Source organism: Bos taurus, chromosome 4, assembly GCF_002263795.3.
Source record: "Bos taurus isolate L1 Dominette 01449 registration number 42190680 breed Hereford chromosome 4, ARS-UCD2.0, whole genome shotgun sequence".
In the NCBI taxonomy this organism is placed as follows: domain Eukaryota; kingdom Metazoa; phylum Chordata; class Mammalia; order Artiodactyla; family Bovidae; genus Bos; species Bos taurus.
The window spans coordinates 67,647,003-67,663,769 of record NC_037331.1 but is presented as its reverse complement, the minus strand read 5'-3'; the positions used below and the strand labels follow the sequence as shown (position 1 = coordinate 67,663,769).

Genomic DNA, 16,767 nt, shown 5'->3' with positions numbered 1-16,767 from the left:
AACAATCTTTGACACACCACAAGTCAGGTTAATACCAGTGGCAGTCATGGTGTTTTATGAAGATGAGTCTGCTCTTATGGGTGGAGAGTAAACATAAAACCTTTCTTTCTAAGGGGTCAGTACTAGTAGGGACATGAATAGGAGTGGTGGTGTTGGCTTCCGAGGGCAAAGACTCCCATCCCCTCCCACCTTGGTCCTTCCACCCTTATTTGGGCCATATGATACACATCCAGAGTTCCTGATGTGATCAGGGGCATGAATCATTCCCTTTAGCTATTCTTAATCTGATAGGTGGTAATTTCTTGGTGAGGAAAGTGGTGATAGCAAAGGTTTTTAGGTGCCAAGTTTGAAATGGGAATCTACTGAGGACAGTATACACACAAAATTACCAACTACCACATCACATCAGATCTATCTGGTTTGCAAATGATGATCAAATTTCAGTATTAGAGATACCGAAGCATTAGAGATATGTGTTTGGGTCTGCATTAATGGTTTTATGGCTTGGTATCCTGGAATTCCCCCATCTTGCCCTATCAAACATCCCCACCTCCAATTTTTACAGGGTTCCCAGGTTCTGCACAGGGGAAAGACAGAATAGGAATCAAAGTGCAACTTTGTAGCTGAACAAATAATAAGCGGATAATACTCTAAATGAGAACTCTGTGTGTATGTGTTGTGTGTTGTGGATTGACCTAGAAGATGATCGATTTTGTTTCATTAAAGGGAAGATGAAGTTCAAGAGTATCACAGACCTTTCCCAAAAGGTAAAGCCCTATCAACACTCAGGTGGGAAACCTGAGAAAGAGACACAGAGACTGCCTTGAAATGCCTGGTCAGTTCCCCCACTAGACATCTTAATCCGATTAATGCTGCAGGCAAAGGGGCTGTGCTTGTAGAAAAGTTAGGACTGGCACCCTCTGAGGTGTAGAAAGAGGATCTGAAGCTGCCTCTTCACCACCATTCATTTATTTAACAAACATTTGATGAGTGCCTGCAAGGATCCTATTGTGCTGGGTGCTGGGGATGTGGCATTGAATCAGACAGATGAAGTTGCTCTTCCATAGAGCTGACTTTACGCTATTGAGAGTGGGGAGAAAGAGACATAATAGACAAACAAAACAAAACAACCCCCTGCCCCCAGATAAATAAATAAGAAAATATCAGTTAGGGACAAGTACTCTGATGAAGATAAAAATATGATAGGGTGACATCAGTGGCCAGCAGGCTGTCTGAAGGGAGGTCAGGAAAGGCCATTTCCGGATGGATATGGCATTTCAGCCAAGACCAGTGTTCAGTACTTTCTCTCTGACCTCTGAGTGTGGTGGGGCTGGAAGTGGTAAAACCCCAATACCAGAGGCGGTGCAGCTGACTGTGTCTTGTACTGACACACAGAGGAGAGGTGAGAGAGACTGGCTTCTTCCTCTCCTCTTCCTTGTATAAAGGACACTATAACCCTTCAGAACCCAGCTGAGATCTGGATTAGGTCTACAAGTACAGCCTAGTTCCAGATTCAGAACCTAATTCTTACTGTGGAGAAAGCAAAATGTTTTCAGTGAAGTAGAACTTTTGTTTCCAAGAGACTGTAATCAACCAGACAATCTCAGAATCTGAATCTACTGCCCAGGGCTCTTTGCTGTAAACCCTACTTAACAATCCAAGAACATTTTAATAGAAAAGTCAGAGGAAAGGTGACGTATTACTGCAAATTCTTTTCGGAATGAACTGGGATATAAAAAGTAAATAAATCACACACATGCATACACACACACACACACACACACACACACACACACAGCCCATACTTCCCTTCTTTCTCTTCCATCAGTGGTAAAGTTACATAATTTCTCACTATGGAAATCAATCAGATCTTCATGGAACAGAGGGTGGTGGAGATGGCTTGCACCAGAGGGCAGCATGATAATAGCAATAGCTACCGCTTATTGCCGTATCTTATGCCAGTAATTGTGGCCCCTGCTTTATATACACTGTCATTTAATCCTGGTCACTTTTTTTTTTCATATGAGTGAAAAACATCAAGAGGATAAGCAATTTGTTCAAAGTCCCTATCTATATTTTTCTTACTATACATCTAGATTTGGTGAGATATGCCTATTATTTTTAGCATATTTCAGTCTGAGATTTATGTTTGGATATAAGTCTATGAACTGCTTTTTATTATATTATTGATTTATCTCTTCAGTAGTCATCAAATGGAAGGAAGAGTCAAACATTTTTAGAAGGAAATTATAACAATGCATTAGCAGTTAGAGGAATGAAGAGGTGCATTTTTAAGTCAGATTTTCTCATCCACTGTGATAAGTTGCTGTTGACATCTAGGCTATGTCAGCTTGTCATTCATGTTTTTAATTGGTCAAGCAAAGTAGAATTTTAAAAATTCACCTGAATATGTCAGAGGCCTTGATCGAAACTCTCCTTTTATATAAGAAAAATTGACTTCTAGTCTATTTAATCTGGAACCCAATTCCTTTTGACAAAGAGTGTAGAAGAACTCAGGCAATTAGTGACTAAGTGAAAGCATTAAGCTTTGGATTCCACTATTCAGGGCAGATTTTGACCCCTTCATTTACGTGGCCAGCAAAGACGTGGTTTCAGTGTTAGTAACACTTTTTACTGGCTTAGCTCCTCTAAACGGAATTAAAATTATGACTTAATGGCTGTTGGAACACTTAGGGTTAGGCCATGGCTGATAGTATGCAGGTGTGGAAAATATACTTGTATTTTTAAATCCATACCACTGTCTTCTGGAACCATGTGTTGTAAGAGATGCCCTTATCAGAGCATGCTCTGGTTGACTCATATCCTCTCTAAGGGTGTCTAGTCCACCAGCTCTCTACCTTGACAGTAAATGGATTGCAGCATGCTAGCCAAGAGTGTGAGAGTGTGTCTCACCTCTTACTGATCTGGATCACCCCAGTCCAGGTCAGTTTTTAAGTATCCCACAGCTATCGTTAAAAGCCAGAGTTGCTTTGGTTTGTCCCATAGGAGCACTGCCTCTTGGGACAGATGTCAGTGTCACTGAGAGGACCCTATTGCTCCTATTGTATATTCACACTCAATAAAAGGCACATTTGTTGCAAAGAAGCCTGTCTAGAATTCTGTGGAATTCTGTCAGTTGTTACTGATTATTGCTCTTATGAAGGATTATGTATTTTAAAATTCATTTAATGCAAACTTTCTTAACTAGAACTCTATTAAAATGCAGGTAAAGGATAAGAATATTTCTATGAAAGCATTGGTTGAAAATAGTGGGATAAATCTGACTATAAAAAGAATATTAAAAATCTCTAAGAGAGATGCCTTTTTTGAGAACCCTGCTGCTACTGCTAAGTCACTTCAGTCGTGTCCGACTCTGTGAGACCCCATAGACGGCAGCCCACCAGGCTCCCCTGTCCCTGGGATTCTTCAGGCAAGAACACTGGAGTGGATTGCCATTTCCTCCTCCAATGCATGAAAGTGAAAAGTGAAAGTGAAGTCGCTCAGTCGTGTCCAACTCTTCGAGACCCCATGGACTGCAGCCTTCCAGGCTCCTCCATCCATGGGATTTTCCAGGCAAAAGTACTGGAGTGGGGTGCCATTGCCTTAACTCTTACTAAAATAGATAGGCTACTTCTAATATTTTTCTCTACTGATTTGAGCAGATTCTTAAGGAATCCATTAAGCCATATTTTGTTGGCTGAAATTGAGTCACACAAATTATAAAAATGCATTGCCTTTTAAAAAATACCCTACAGTTAGAATGATCACTAGTTCAAACTGATCTTTCTAATAACTTGTCTGAATAAGTGAGGCTTTTATAGTATCAATTTAATACAGAATGATATAAAATTACTTTATAGAGTCCTTTAGTAATACCATAACTGAGATTATCAGACCAATAGGAAAAAATTTTTGCTTAGGTGACTCACATTTTTTCTCCTCTGGTATATGATGGGAAATCTGCTTTTCCTTTTTTCTTAAATTGATGACTTGTCATCTTGCCTTTTTTATCATAAAAAAATGAAACATAGACAGACATATAACTCAAACAGAGCTCTGAAACTGAATAAAGTAGCAACCTATTATTAAATGTAAACCAGACTAAACACTTTTTTATTTATTTTTATTTTTATTTTTTTCTGTTGAGACAGTTTTATTCTCAGCAAAATACACATGTACACATATACTATGACAGCAATTTTAAACTTTAAAATATATAGAAATTTCTTAGGGAAAAAAAAGGGGGACTTCTCTGGTCATCCAGTGGTTAGAACTTGGCGCGTCTAAGAATTGGGTTTCATGCTTTAGCTTTGTGCTTGTCATTTAGTCTTTGGAATAATCATATTTGCTGGGGCTGAAGCACTTGATGGTAGGCAGACTATGGATTGATTGAAAACTTAGTGAGTTGCTTTTTTCCCTAATATTTCTAGCCATACACTTGTGGTCCTTCCCAGGTGAGATGTAATGTGATGCAAGATTTTTTATCATAGAAATGATGGGTAAATTCCTAACTCATAATGCCACGTTTGTGGTCCTTTTCCTGGAAGATGGGCAAATAGAGCCTCTGCTCTATTGGCAAATGTCCTTTACTGAGCTATTTACAGAGGCAGTGATTTTATGAGAAGATGCTCCATTTTCAAGAAATAGACTCATCATTCCAGGAAGGGCAGTAGATATTGAAATATGACAAAGTTTACAAAAGATATTTTATCCCTTTTGGTGCAAATCTTTCTTGTCTGGTTGGTAACTATATCCCCAAGGATGCTTGAGAGGAGTAGAAGAGGCTATGATTTCTTGCTTGCACTGGCCCTGGGTGTCTAGGTCTCCTGAGACCTCGGCTTGATGTGCTCTTGGTAGACTGTGAGAAGGTGGCGCACAAGCTGCAGCTCCAGTGCAGATTTACAAAGGTTATGGCTACAACTCAGGCAGCATTCAGACTCAAAAACTGCTAACTTTTAGTTTGAGATTTGGGATTGAGAGTCTCCATCTTGCATTCAGATGGTCCCCACTGGAGTAAAAGCACGAAAAGAAAGGAGAGCAGAAGTCCTTAAATGATCATGTCAGCTCTGAGTTCTGAGTGGAACCAGTTCCTATAAATCCTTGGAGTTTAACTCATCACTACTGAACACACCTTCGATATTATCCACAGATAGAGCATCAGTCACTGTTATTCAGGACGTAGAAACTGCTGCCGCTATAGATAACTGGTGCATGCTCTTGGTTCTAAATAAGGCATAGATTACAAGAATTTTAACTTTGGCCATGGATATTACTCACTGATTTCTGGTCTGATCTCAGCTGGAATAGTTACTTGACAAGGCATTCATGTGGCCAAGAAACTCTGCCTCTTTTATTTAAGCTGCTGATAGATTTAGCTGTTCCCTCTTTTGAAGATTTGCACATTTCCTGGCTTACTTGGAACTGGTACCATGTGGGATCAAAGATGACTTGAGACCCTGTATTAATTCTAATAAATGTTAAAACAAAAGTTAAGCTCCATTTTCTGGTTCCTGTTGTAACTGGAAAGAATAGCTCATTCACAAGAAGAGAATGAATTAAATATTCAGAACAGTGTGCCTTATCTATTCCAAATGTGAATATAGATAAATGTTTTGCCTTCCCTTCACTCTTATCATACAGCAAAGAAAGTCACATTTGGTAACAACTCTGGGGCCCTCCTCTGGGTCTTTGGATCTGGGGAGGAGGGGGCCAGCTGTCTTTACTGCCCATGGCTCCTCTTGTTCCGCAGCTTGGTCTCCCTGTTGCTGCAGAGATGTTCATCATGATGGATGGCGCTGTTGCTACCCTGTACCATGCTCCTTCAGTCTCCTTTGTTGATGTATGTGGGTGTATGTGGGTATCTGGGAATAATTTTGCTTTAGCAAAGATAGAAAACATCTCTCAACTTTGCTTGGGGCTTGGATCCCCAAATGCCAACCTGAATTCAATTTTATGGACCATCTCATGAACTTGTCCCAGAGTTCAGGAGTCTTATAGAGCTTCTAGGATTACTATTCTTTTTACCCAGAATCATGGCCCTCAACTTGTAAATCTCCAACATAGAAGCATAGAGAAATAAAAGGAAAAATAAAACCTGGCAAACTAAATTCCTATTGATGACAAGTGGTCTAATATTTCAGTTCTGTTATGTGATACTTTCTCAGGTTTTTTAGTCACAAAAATGTTCTTACTGTATAGTGAAGAGTCTGTAGGCTTGGAGTGTAGTAGTGTAGTTCTATTGTGTGAAGGATATAAATGATTCCAAGATATTTCAGAAGAACCAAGGATTGTAAGGATTGTTCATTACCAATACAATTATATGACTCTATTTCTAAGTGGTGCCCAAGGTGAGTTTCAGTTTCCTTGTAAGTAAAATGGAGGAAGTAATTTTTACCTAATGTGGTTGGTGTGAAAATTAATGAAATGATGCAACAAAATACTTAGCAGTATGTTTGGCATGGAACAGTGTGAAAGGATTAGTTACTCAGTCTTTTCCTACTCTTTGCGACCCCATGGACTAAAACCCGCCAGGCTCCTCTGTCCATGGAATTCTCTAGGCAAGAATACTGGAGTGTATTGCAATTCCCTTCTCCATGGGATCTTCCCGACCCAGGGATTGAACCTGGGTCTCCTGCATGGCAGGCAGATTATTTACAGTTTGGAATGGAATAACCACCCAATAAATGTACAGCTATACACATGAACACACACACACTTTTATTTCCGCTCTCGGTTCTTGTCCACTTACACCCTCTGTTTATAAAACTCTGCTAGCCCTTACTCTGGCCCAATTTCTAGTATCTAACCAGTTGTTACTGGTGTTCCTGTCCTACTGTTCTTTATATGGTCATATGTATCTTTGACCTACTTCAGTGACTTTCGAAGGGAACCCAGTTATGGTGGTGATTTTATGATTCAAACCTTGTTTGAAAGATGATGAGCATGTCCAGAGAATGTAGGTAATTTTCCCTAAATCACACGATTATCAAATCTAGATTTCTGAGTTGTCAATGTTGTCTTTTACTCTTGTACCCAAGACCTTTGGACCTATAAGGAGAGTCTGGGCAAAGCATGGGGTTTAGATTGAGAAAGGATTATGGTCATAGGTAAGAGAGGACTTAATAGTGATAAGATGGTTATAAATCATGTGACCTTGTGCAAAGTAGTTATTTCTCCTGTTTTAAAATAATATGTACCCTGCTTACCTCATAGGATCTTGTGAGATCTGAGTCTAGACAATGTGGGTGAAAATGTTTGTGAACTGCAAAATGCTGCATAAATACTAATTTTCTTATAAACACATAACACTGTGTGGTATATATAACTGTTATAGATATGTATGGATATGTAGGTATATGTGTCCATGCGTGCTAAGTTGCTTCAGTTGTTGCTAAGTTGCTCTTTGTGACCCTACGGACTGTAGCCTGCCAGGCAGGCTCCTCTGTCCCTGGGATTCTCCAGATAACAATTTTGGAGTGGATTGCCATGCTGTCCTCCAGGGGATCTTCCCAACCTAGGGATCAAACCCATATCTCTTATGTCTCCTGCATTGGCAGGAAGATTCTTTGATGCTAGCGCCACTAGGGAAGCCCATGTAGGAATATATGTATAGCTTAATAAATGAATGTACATTTTAATAAAACCATTTTTAGCAAAACCCAATCCTTTGCATATCTTTTATCTGTATTGTCCAATTTATAATCATCTGGCTCTCCTACTGGCTCTCCATGTACTACAAAGGGAGCTCAGTATCTTGGAGAGTAGACTAAGAATGGGGAAGAATGCAGGGAGATATTTTGTTGCATTTGAATCCAAGTCAACCATTTGGGTCTTTAACAGCTAGGAAAGCCCCATGCCCGTAGTGTATCCGGAGACATTGCCTTGGAAAGGCTCATTAAATGGAAATATCAAGTCTTTTTCAGCTTCATAGATATTAAGATTATTCTTTGACTTTCAGTGGATAATTTACTAAAATTAACTACTTTCTTTATGATTTAGAAAATGAAATAGGATTCTAGTTTCTGGTCATATAGGAACATATAAAGAGGATGCTGCAACTGCAATTTCATTGCAACTTGGGGACCTTCTGCAGTTGACTGGTATTGATGACTTAGAGGACTGTCCAGAAAGAGATTTGAGGCTGAATGTCGATTGCTGGACAAGTGTAATCCATCTAGCAGTGTCTGCCATAGACTCAGATGGGAATAATGCATGTACATAATGGAAATGGCACCAAGCCCTTGGTTATAATACCAGGGTTGCTACATCTACCCGGAAGATCTTGAATAAGACCCTTACTCACTCAGAGCTTCAGTTTTCTTCACTTGCAAAACAATTGACATGGCCAGGCTTCCCACTGGGAAGTGGTCCTCTCTGTTTTTTTTAATTTTCTGTTACTGAGAGAAGTGCAGTTAACACAATTTTATTCTTGTTCATGCAAGTATACTTTTTACTAGGAATATAACTATCTTTAATAATTACAAAAGTGTGATTCTACCCTGCTTACTTGTAGGATCTTGTGAGACCTAGAGTCTAGAGAATGTGTACATAATATTAAGACACAAACAGTGGCTTCAGATCCTCCAGTTTTTGAAGTAGTAAACTCTCCAGACCATCAAGAATATGAAAGAAATTCTATTCCTTTTTAAATGTCTTCTCTGAACATTCTTTTGGCTATAGCAGAGGAAAATAAAATTAATAATTTTTGAGAGATGGAAGCTGAATGTGTTTGTCTTGGAACCATTCATCATCCTTCTGTGACTCTCAAAATGACAGAGAGAATTGCTAAATCTTTATTCTCCATTAAGAAAAAGGAATCAAATGAGTGCTTCCCTCTTTTTGTTTAATATAAACATTTATTAAATATTTTATCCTCCCAGCTCCCTAAAGTCAGGCTTAACATTGACTCTAGATTTTTGGGGGCGTTATTTTAGCAAAATTGTTTTTTCCAATTAAAAAGTTCTATACATTGCAACATGTATTCAAATGATATGAACCCCAGAAAGTCAACAGTGGCATCTCCTCACCTGAAGTTTTCCAGAGGGAACCCCTACACATCATATTCTTTCTCTGGGCTTTATGGTTTTATTTTATTCCATATTCTAATTTTATGTAAAGGGCTGGAAAGTTATGGATTGCCACTCGGCATCGTCATTAAGGCTAGTGGAGGGGATTAGTGAATTTAGGTCATGCATGCCATTGGCTTTTGAGGAAAAGATTCCCTGTCTAATCACTTGGTCTTTGTTTTCAGATCAAACTCCAACCCCAACGAGATTCCTGAAGAACTGCGAGGAGGTGGGGCTCTTCAGTGAGTTGGACTGCTCCCTAGAGCATGAGTTCAGGAAGGCTCAGGAGGAAGAGAGCAGCAAGCGGGTAGGTTCACTTGGATGCCTGGACAAGTGTTTTCTCTAGTACCTGCTAGACACGTCTGTGTTGAAACTAGGTGGCATTGTTGTGCTGATGTGGCTCTAAAACAGCATTTTATCCATTTACAAGTGCTTTATGTTGTTTTTTTTTTTAATGGATGAATCTCTGGTTGTGGTAGAAAAATCATGGGAAAAGCAGATTATATGAAATATGGAATTCAAGCCAAAAATTATCCTGATTTTTTTTTTAAATTGGAGGATAATTGCTTTATAGTGTTGTGGTGGTCTCTGCCATACATCAGCATGGATCATAATTATTCTTGACTTGAGTCAGATAAACTCATGGAATTTTCCATTCAAAACTAGTTGTTTTACTTTGCTGAATAATAGCAAGATTTGTATGGGTGGTAAGTGCAGAAGACAGGGACCAGAGGGTAAGATGACAAGTGAAGGATCATAGCAGTAGGAGAGAGGATTTCATCTGATCTTGACCCAGGCTATAACTGTCTGATTTCTGTCATCTTCCTGGTGTCTGTCTACTGCATTTCACAGTTCCTTCTTGGTCATAGTATCGTGTATTTGTTGTTGTTGAAAATAATAGGTTTACTATAAGTGTGCATTATTTGTTCTTACAAATGTAGAAAATCTACTTTATGAATCCCTCCAGAATATACTCTTTTTTTTATTGTTGTGTTGGCATTTAAAAATCACTGTATCAGATTAAGGAAAAGAAATGGAGGCACAAGTAAATAAGATAATGAAGCTTTTTAGTATTTTTTAGTTTGTTTTTATAGACCATTATTGAATGCCCACAATGTCCTAAACAACAAATTAGACATATCCTGTGACCAGAGACTTAAACTGTGAAAGCTGGTTGAAAGGAGGTACCAGCTACATTGTAATGGATTCTGAATTTCCAGCTGTTCCATCCAGAGAAGAAATTTTAAAAGGCTCTGATATTTCTCTAAGTGTTTCAAAACCTTTGAATCTCCCTCTATGTGAAATTATAATAATCCCTCTCCACCAGATTTTTCATGTCACATTCTCACATCACAATAGCCAAGGGTCTGTATTCAGTCTGTATTGCTTTAGGAAAAATCCTGAAAATAGGTTACAAGAGGGATATAAAATCTCAAGCAACTCATTTTATTTATAATTAGTTATTCATACTTGACCATCTCCTACTTCCCCAGCCCCAACCCAGTGGTGAAGGGCCTTTTTTTTCTTTTTTTAAAACAAACACTTATTTAGCACTTATTTGCCAGATGCTGTTCTGAGTACTTAAAATTTTTAACTAAATAAAAATAGAAGGCATGCATTCTATATTTCATTGCAATAGAAATAGATTTTTAAAAACCATAAAAATAGCAAGGAAGAGAGGAACAAAAAAGACTAGTAAATTTACTCTGGTTGAGTAATAAATTTAGCTCTCCTGATGGACATGACATATGTAGACAACTGAGAGATTAAGTTCATTCATTCCTTGAGATAGTTAAGATTGGCTTCTTCCGAACTATAAGTAAGGTGTATACTTGGTCCATATTGTCTTCATTCTGACAGGAGGGTTTTAGTCAAAGTGTATGCCCTTGATTTTCTTGAAGATATTTACCAAGAACAGCAGCTTTAGAAGCCCATGATGGGCTTGTGGTTTTAGATCTTCTTTGCATAGTACTCACCATCTCCTATATGAAGCCCCAGGGGAGGAAATTCTTACAGATCTGAATTCCAGGAAATGGTTTGCTTCCCCTGAGGAACCGAAATATTTTCTCCTTGTGGACATGAGAATTCTTAAACCAGTTCTGTTTCTCTTTTTGCTTTGACTGCTTGATTAACACGAGGCCAAACTGACTGTTTTAACTTTGAGAACTTTTTAGAACACGGTAATGAGCATTTTACTTCCCCACAGACTAGACTTTCAGTTCCAGTTTATATTTCCTCTGGTCCCAGTTTTTAATGTAGAATGACATTTTCATGATCTACGTTTTTTTGTGTGTGTGTGAGTTGCTTTTGATTCTCTGCGAGTTGACTACAAAAAAGTGTTAAAATATTCAGGCAAACAAAGTTGAGGACTACTGCCATTGAAGAACTATGTTTTTCTTCTCTTTCCAATGTTGCTCTTAGCAACATTAGTCATGTGATGACTTTGAGAAGGGTATGTGGGTGGGGGATCCTGCAGCCAGCTTCCCCCATGGTTTTGGGGTGGGCCCCTCAGATGACCAGTGTCTCACACCCCAACTTCACTTGCACGCACTGGAAGTTGGAAAGCATTCAGACTGTCGAAGTTTGTTCTTCCACTGCCTTGTTCAAACCAGTGGGCCAAATCCAGCCTCAGTGGCCATGACTACACAAGTAGGCACTTTCTTGAGGCCTAAGGCAGGGTGACTCATCCAACGGCCAGATGAGCTGTGTTGGTGACTTCTTGTGTATGTTGGTGTGTTGGTGATTTCCTTGGAAGCCACATGATGGGGAAATGAGGAGTAGGAGATGCTCTCTCATCTGCCAACATATTTCTACTCATCCCTTCATCCACATTTCTCCAGCTTCCAGCATTCTTGGCACACTGTCACCACCAGCTCCTGCTTCATTTATTTGTTCCCCACTTGAATAGTAGGAATACAAGTTCTTTTTTAAAAAATATCTTTTGGTTGGCAGGCGTGTGGGATCTTAGATCCCTGATGAGGGAGTAAACCTGTGCTCCCAGTATTGGAAGCATGGAGTCTTAAACAACAAACCCCCAGGGAAGTCCTGGAATACAAGTTCTTTTTTCAGGGCATACCTTGTCATCATTAAGTTCTGTCTCCTCCTTCGTCCCATTTGCTGCACATTCAGATAACAATTGCTTTTTAATTCTACATTTCAACTCTCTTTGAATTTATTTTCCTCTGAGACTGTTAATAGAAGATTTGCATTAGTTCCCTCATGCTAAATCACTTCAGTCGTGTCTGAGTCTTTGTGATCCTATGGACCATAGGCTTCCAGGCTCCTCTGTCCATGGGATTCCCCAGGCAAGAATGGAGTGGGTTGCCAGCCCTCTTCCAGGGGATTCTCCCAACCCAGGGATCAAACCCATGTCTCTTATGTCTCCTGCATTGGCAGGTGGGTTCTTTACCACTAGCGCCACTTGGGAAACCCATTAGTTCCCTCAGCGAGTTTTATTTTGTAAAGTGGGAGATGGATTTGTTTATATGGAAAATTTGGTTTAAAAAGATTTTTGCTTGAACTTGCTAAATACTTTATACAAAAATGTTAGAAAGACTGAGCTTGTCCTTTCCTCCACCTTTAAAATTCTAGCTGAAGTTTGGTCTAGAAAATTCTATCAAAGAGCAAATAGGGAGCTGATCGTTGTTTAGCCCGTCTGTCAGGAAAAAGTCTGTTCGACAGACTATCTTTAATCCTGATACATTTCCAAAAGCATCTCAATATATGTATAGAGTGAGGACAGGCTAGAGGCAGGTAATGACCAATGGAAAAGCCCCAGTGTCTGTATCCACAGCATGTATTATATAGCAGATGATGCATTCCATAATTGCCTCAACCTTCCACCTTAGCATAAACCCATAGCTTCAAAACTCTTTAATTAGAGATATACTTTTTCTCTTGAAAGAGCATGCCTCACTAGCAGTATCACGGATCTCAACTTGCCTAGTCAGGCTAGTGCATGTCCTGAAACAGATGAGAAACTTTTGTTCATCATTTATTCATGCAATAAATATTTTTGAGAGCCCTTCACGTGCTAGGCACTGTCCAAGGCACTGGTGAATATGCTATGGACTAAAGCTGATTTTAAAACAGAAAACAAAAAATCCCTGACTTCAGGTTGCTCACTTCTCATGGGCAAGACAAACAGTAAACAAGTAAAAACATTAGCATATGTAACATGTCCGAAGGTGATAAGTGCTGTAGAGAAAAACATTTCAGGGAAGGGGCACAGGGAGGTTTAGGGAGTGATCTAGGGGGCATCACTGGTGAGTGGACATGCAGCTGTGACCCGAAGGAGGAAGAAGTCAGAACCAGGTGTGGACTGGGGAGGAGAGTAGAGAGAGCAATAAGTGCAATGCCCTGAGGCTGGAGGTGCTCTTCGCTGGAGCAACAGCAAAGAGCAGGGTGTGCAGTGATGGGCAGAGTGGGCATGCAGGATCATATCCAAGAAAGCTGAGTAGGCTTCAGTCTGAGTGAGATGGAGAACCATACTACTAAGTCACTTCAGTCGTGTCCGACTCTGTGTGACCCCATAGACAGCAGCCCACCAGGCTCCCCTGTCCCTGGGATTCTCCAGGCAAGAACACTGGAGTGGGTTGCCATTTCCTTCTCCAGTGCATGAAAGTGAAAAGTGAAAGTGAAGTCGCTCAGTCATGTCCGACTCTTCGCGACCCCATGGACTGCAGCCTTCCAGGCTCCTCCATCCATGGGATTTTCCAGACAAGAGTATTGGAGTGGGTTGCCATTGCCTAGAACTATAGGACAACTGTAAGGAGAGGTATCATAGCATCTGACTTACATACGGCAGATCTCCTATATACAAACAAGTTCCATTCCCAGAGAGCGTTAAGTCCAATTTGTTTCTAAGTCCAATAAAGTTAGCCTAGATACCCAACTAACACAATCACTTATATAGTACTGTACTGTAATAGGTTTTACACAATAATACATAAACAACAAACCCCCCAAATAAAGAAAATATTTTAAATCTTACAGTACAGTACCTTGAGAAGTTCAGTAGTACAATACAACAGCTGGTACTTCTTGGCAGTGCCAGCTATATCACCACTGCTTTTATACATGTTTGTGGACATCCTGGGCTTGAAATAAAGATACTGCAGTACTGAAATCTATACAGTACTCTACGGTAAAGTACAGAAAAGCACAACCACCTGTAGAGGATGCACACATGTGACAGTATTACCCCAGACATGGGAACTAACCGACATGATTGGACATGCAAATACATGTTCGAATCTTTGAAATTTCACAACTTGAAGGTTTGTATATAGGGGACTTACTGTGTAAGAAAGTTTACTTGGCTGCCAAGTTGAAAGTAAATTGTTGGAAGGAAATAGCAAAGTGAGACCAGTTAGGAGGGTGTTCAAAGAATCTAGGTTAAAGATGATGGCAGATTGGTCCAAGGTGCAGATGGAAGAGGTGGTTAGATTCTGGATTAATTTGAAGATAGAGCCAACAGGAATTGGTGATGGATTAGGTCTGGGAAGTAATAGATGGAATTCAGGATAAAACTAGGTTTTTGACAGCAGCAACTGAAAGGATGGAGTTGCCTGTGGGAGAAACAAGTTTGCAGGGCAAATTGAGGAGATTGTTTGCAAACTTGTTAAGTGGAAATATCTACTGGGCAGATGAATATATAGATATGTCATACAGGACCTGTCTAAAGATATAAATTGGTGGGTCATTGGCATGTTGTTATTGTTGTTTAGTCACTAATTCGTGTTCAGCTACTTTGCAACCCAATGGACTGTAGCTTTCCAGGCTCCTCTATCCATGGGATTTCCCAGACAAGAATACTGGAATGGGTTGCCTTTTCCTTCTCCAGGGAATCTTCCTGACCCAGGGAATCTTCCCAACTCAGGGATCAAACCCATGTCTCCTGCACTGGCAGGCAGATTCTTTACCATTGAGCCACCTGGGAGATGGTGTTTAAATGCATGAGACTCAATGGAATGACCTGGGCAGGGGTGAATGGAGATGAGGCAGAGAAGAGGTCTGAGTATGGAACTTGGCAGAGTCCTCCAGAATCCTCCAAGACAGTCTTCAATTCTCCTCAGTGGTCAAAGATGACATAGAAGACTATGAGACATGGAGAGTTAAGTATGGGAACCCAGGCAGTAATACTGAATAGATACCAGTAACTGACAATCTGCATGTTGATATCATGTTCCACATTAGTGGAAAAAACAAAAATAAAAGATTTTTTTAAAGTATGAATTGACCTTTCACATTTGATTTCTTTTTCTACAAAAGAGCTCCAACAGTGCCTCTCTAGGAGGAGATAGCTTCCTCATGTGGTAACAGTTGTGTGTGTGTGTGTGTGTGTGTAAGAGGAGTTGAAAGTACTAGAAATGAACTCCTTTATCTTGCTGAGAGAAATATAACATTACAGCCTAACATAGTGAAGGACCCTGAAGATGAAAAGCACAGTATATAAGTGCTAAGTGTTGTTATTCTCCCCTAGGACCTAAATCTGACTCATTATGCTGATGCAGCAATAGCAAATTAGGACATTTCCATCCTCTAGAATTCCTACCCAAATGATGAAAAGTGCAATCTATTCCCAGAGGGTGTTGACTGTTTAACACATGGGAACAGGGGACAAGCTACAATCTTAAGATCTTGGATCCCAGCTCAACAGGAGTCATGGAACAGGGCATGGCCAGGTCAGCCTCAGCTCAGAAAAGTCAGCTGCTCAATCTGATTATATTCTGTACCTGGAAATCATGTTACCCGACACCACCAGTTACTTGGGGAGAGAGCACAGAGAGGGAGGTGCTTCGCCTTCGTTACAGTCTTGCTGTATCAGCTACTAGTGGGCATGGTTGCTCTCTGGGGGAGGTGTGAGTGGCAACGTGTGGGTGGCACCAGGTGAAAAATAAGAGATAGCAAGTTGAGAAAACTTGCAACAGCTGTATATTTCCAGTTATGTTAATATGTTGCTTCTATATTTGTGCAATACAGCCCCTCTCCCTGCCTTTTCTCCCCAGCCCATGCCTTACAAGTCTGGAGAAAAAGAAAATTCTGAAATCTAAACTTGGTTTTATCCTAGGTTTGAAAATGCCACCATGTTCTCTAAATTCTAATAGATGAAATTGTTTTTCATCTTTTCGTGCCTTTAAAAAAAAAAATCAGCATGACTGAAAGGAAACACCCATTGGGAACATTATGAGAGGTGACGGCCTATTTCTTCCCCCACCCCAATAACTGGAAAATCTAACCCTTATATCTTAAGGATTCTCTTGTCCTCCTCCTCCATTTCAGCACACTAGTCATGTAAGCACTTTCTGCTTTCTCCTTATAGATTTAAATTTTGCCCTTAGCTTAGATGGAATTTGATGCTAGAAGAGAAGTTGGCTTGGTCTTTGCCTCCCACTCAGGGGAATGACTAAACCAGTGGATGAACTGGAAGCTAGTTCATGAGTTTTGGTTCCCTGGGATTTAGGATTAATGACCACAATCTCAGTAGAGATTATTAAGAGTTGGTATCTACTTCCACATATGTCCACGAATCATGAGGTGATCTCAGGCTCAGCCTCAATTTACAATGGAGTGGAAATGGAAAACAACTCATAGAGTTTTTTTTTTTTTTCATCTGTCTTGTGATGTGAGGGTTATTTTTTTTTTTTTTGGTGGAAAGTCAGGTATCCTCAGAGTTGCAAAATCCATCATCTTTGCCTTG

The 16,767-nt window shown here is 40.0% G+C and overlaps 1 protein-coding gene across 9 annotated transcripts in view; it reads left to right on the top strand.

The window, feature by feature from the left end:
- The window catches only part of CREB5 (cAMP responsive element binding protein 5), a 438,005-nt gene that overhangs the window by 88,519 nt on the left and 332,719 nt on the right, over positions 1 to 16,767 (top strand). For all 9 annotated transcript variants that reach the window (XM_024990748.2, XM_059885640.1, XM_024990747.2 and 6 more), the window contains 1 exon segment: positions 9,251 to 9,372. In XM_024990748.2, coding sequence (XP_024846516.1) covers positions 9,251 to 9,372 — 122 coding nt within the window.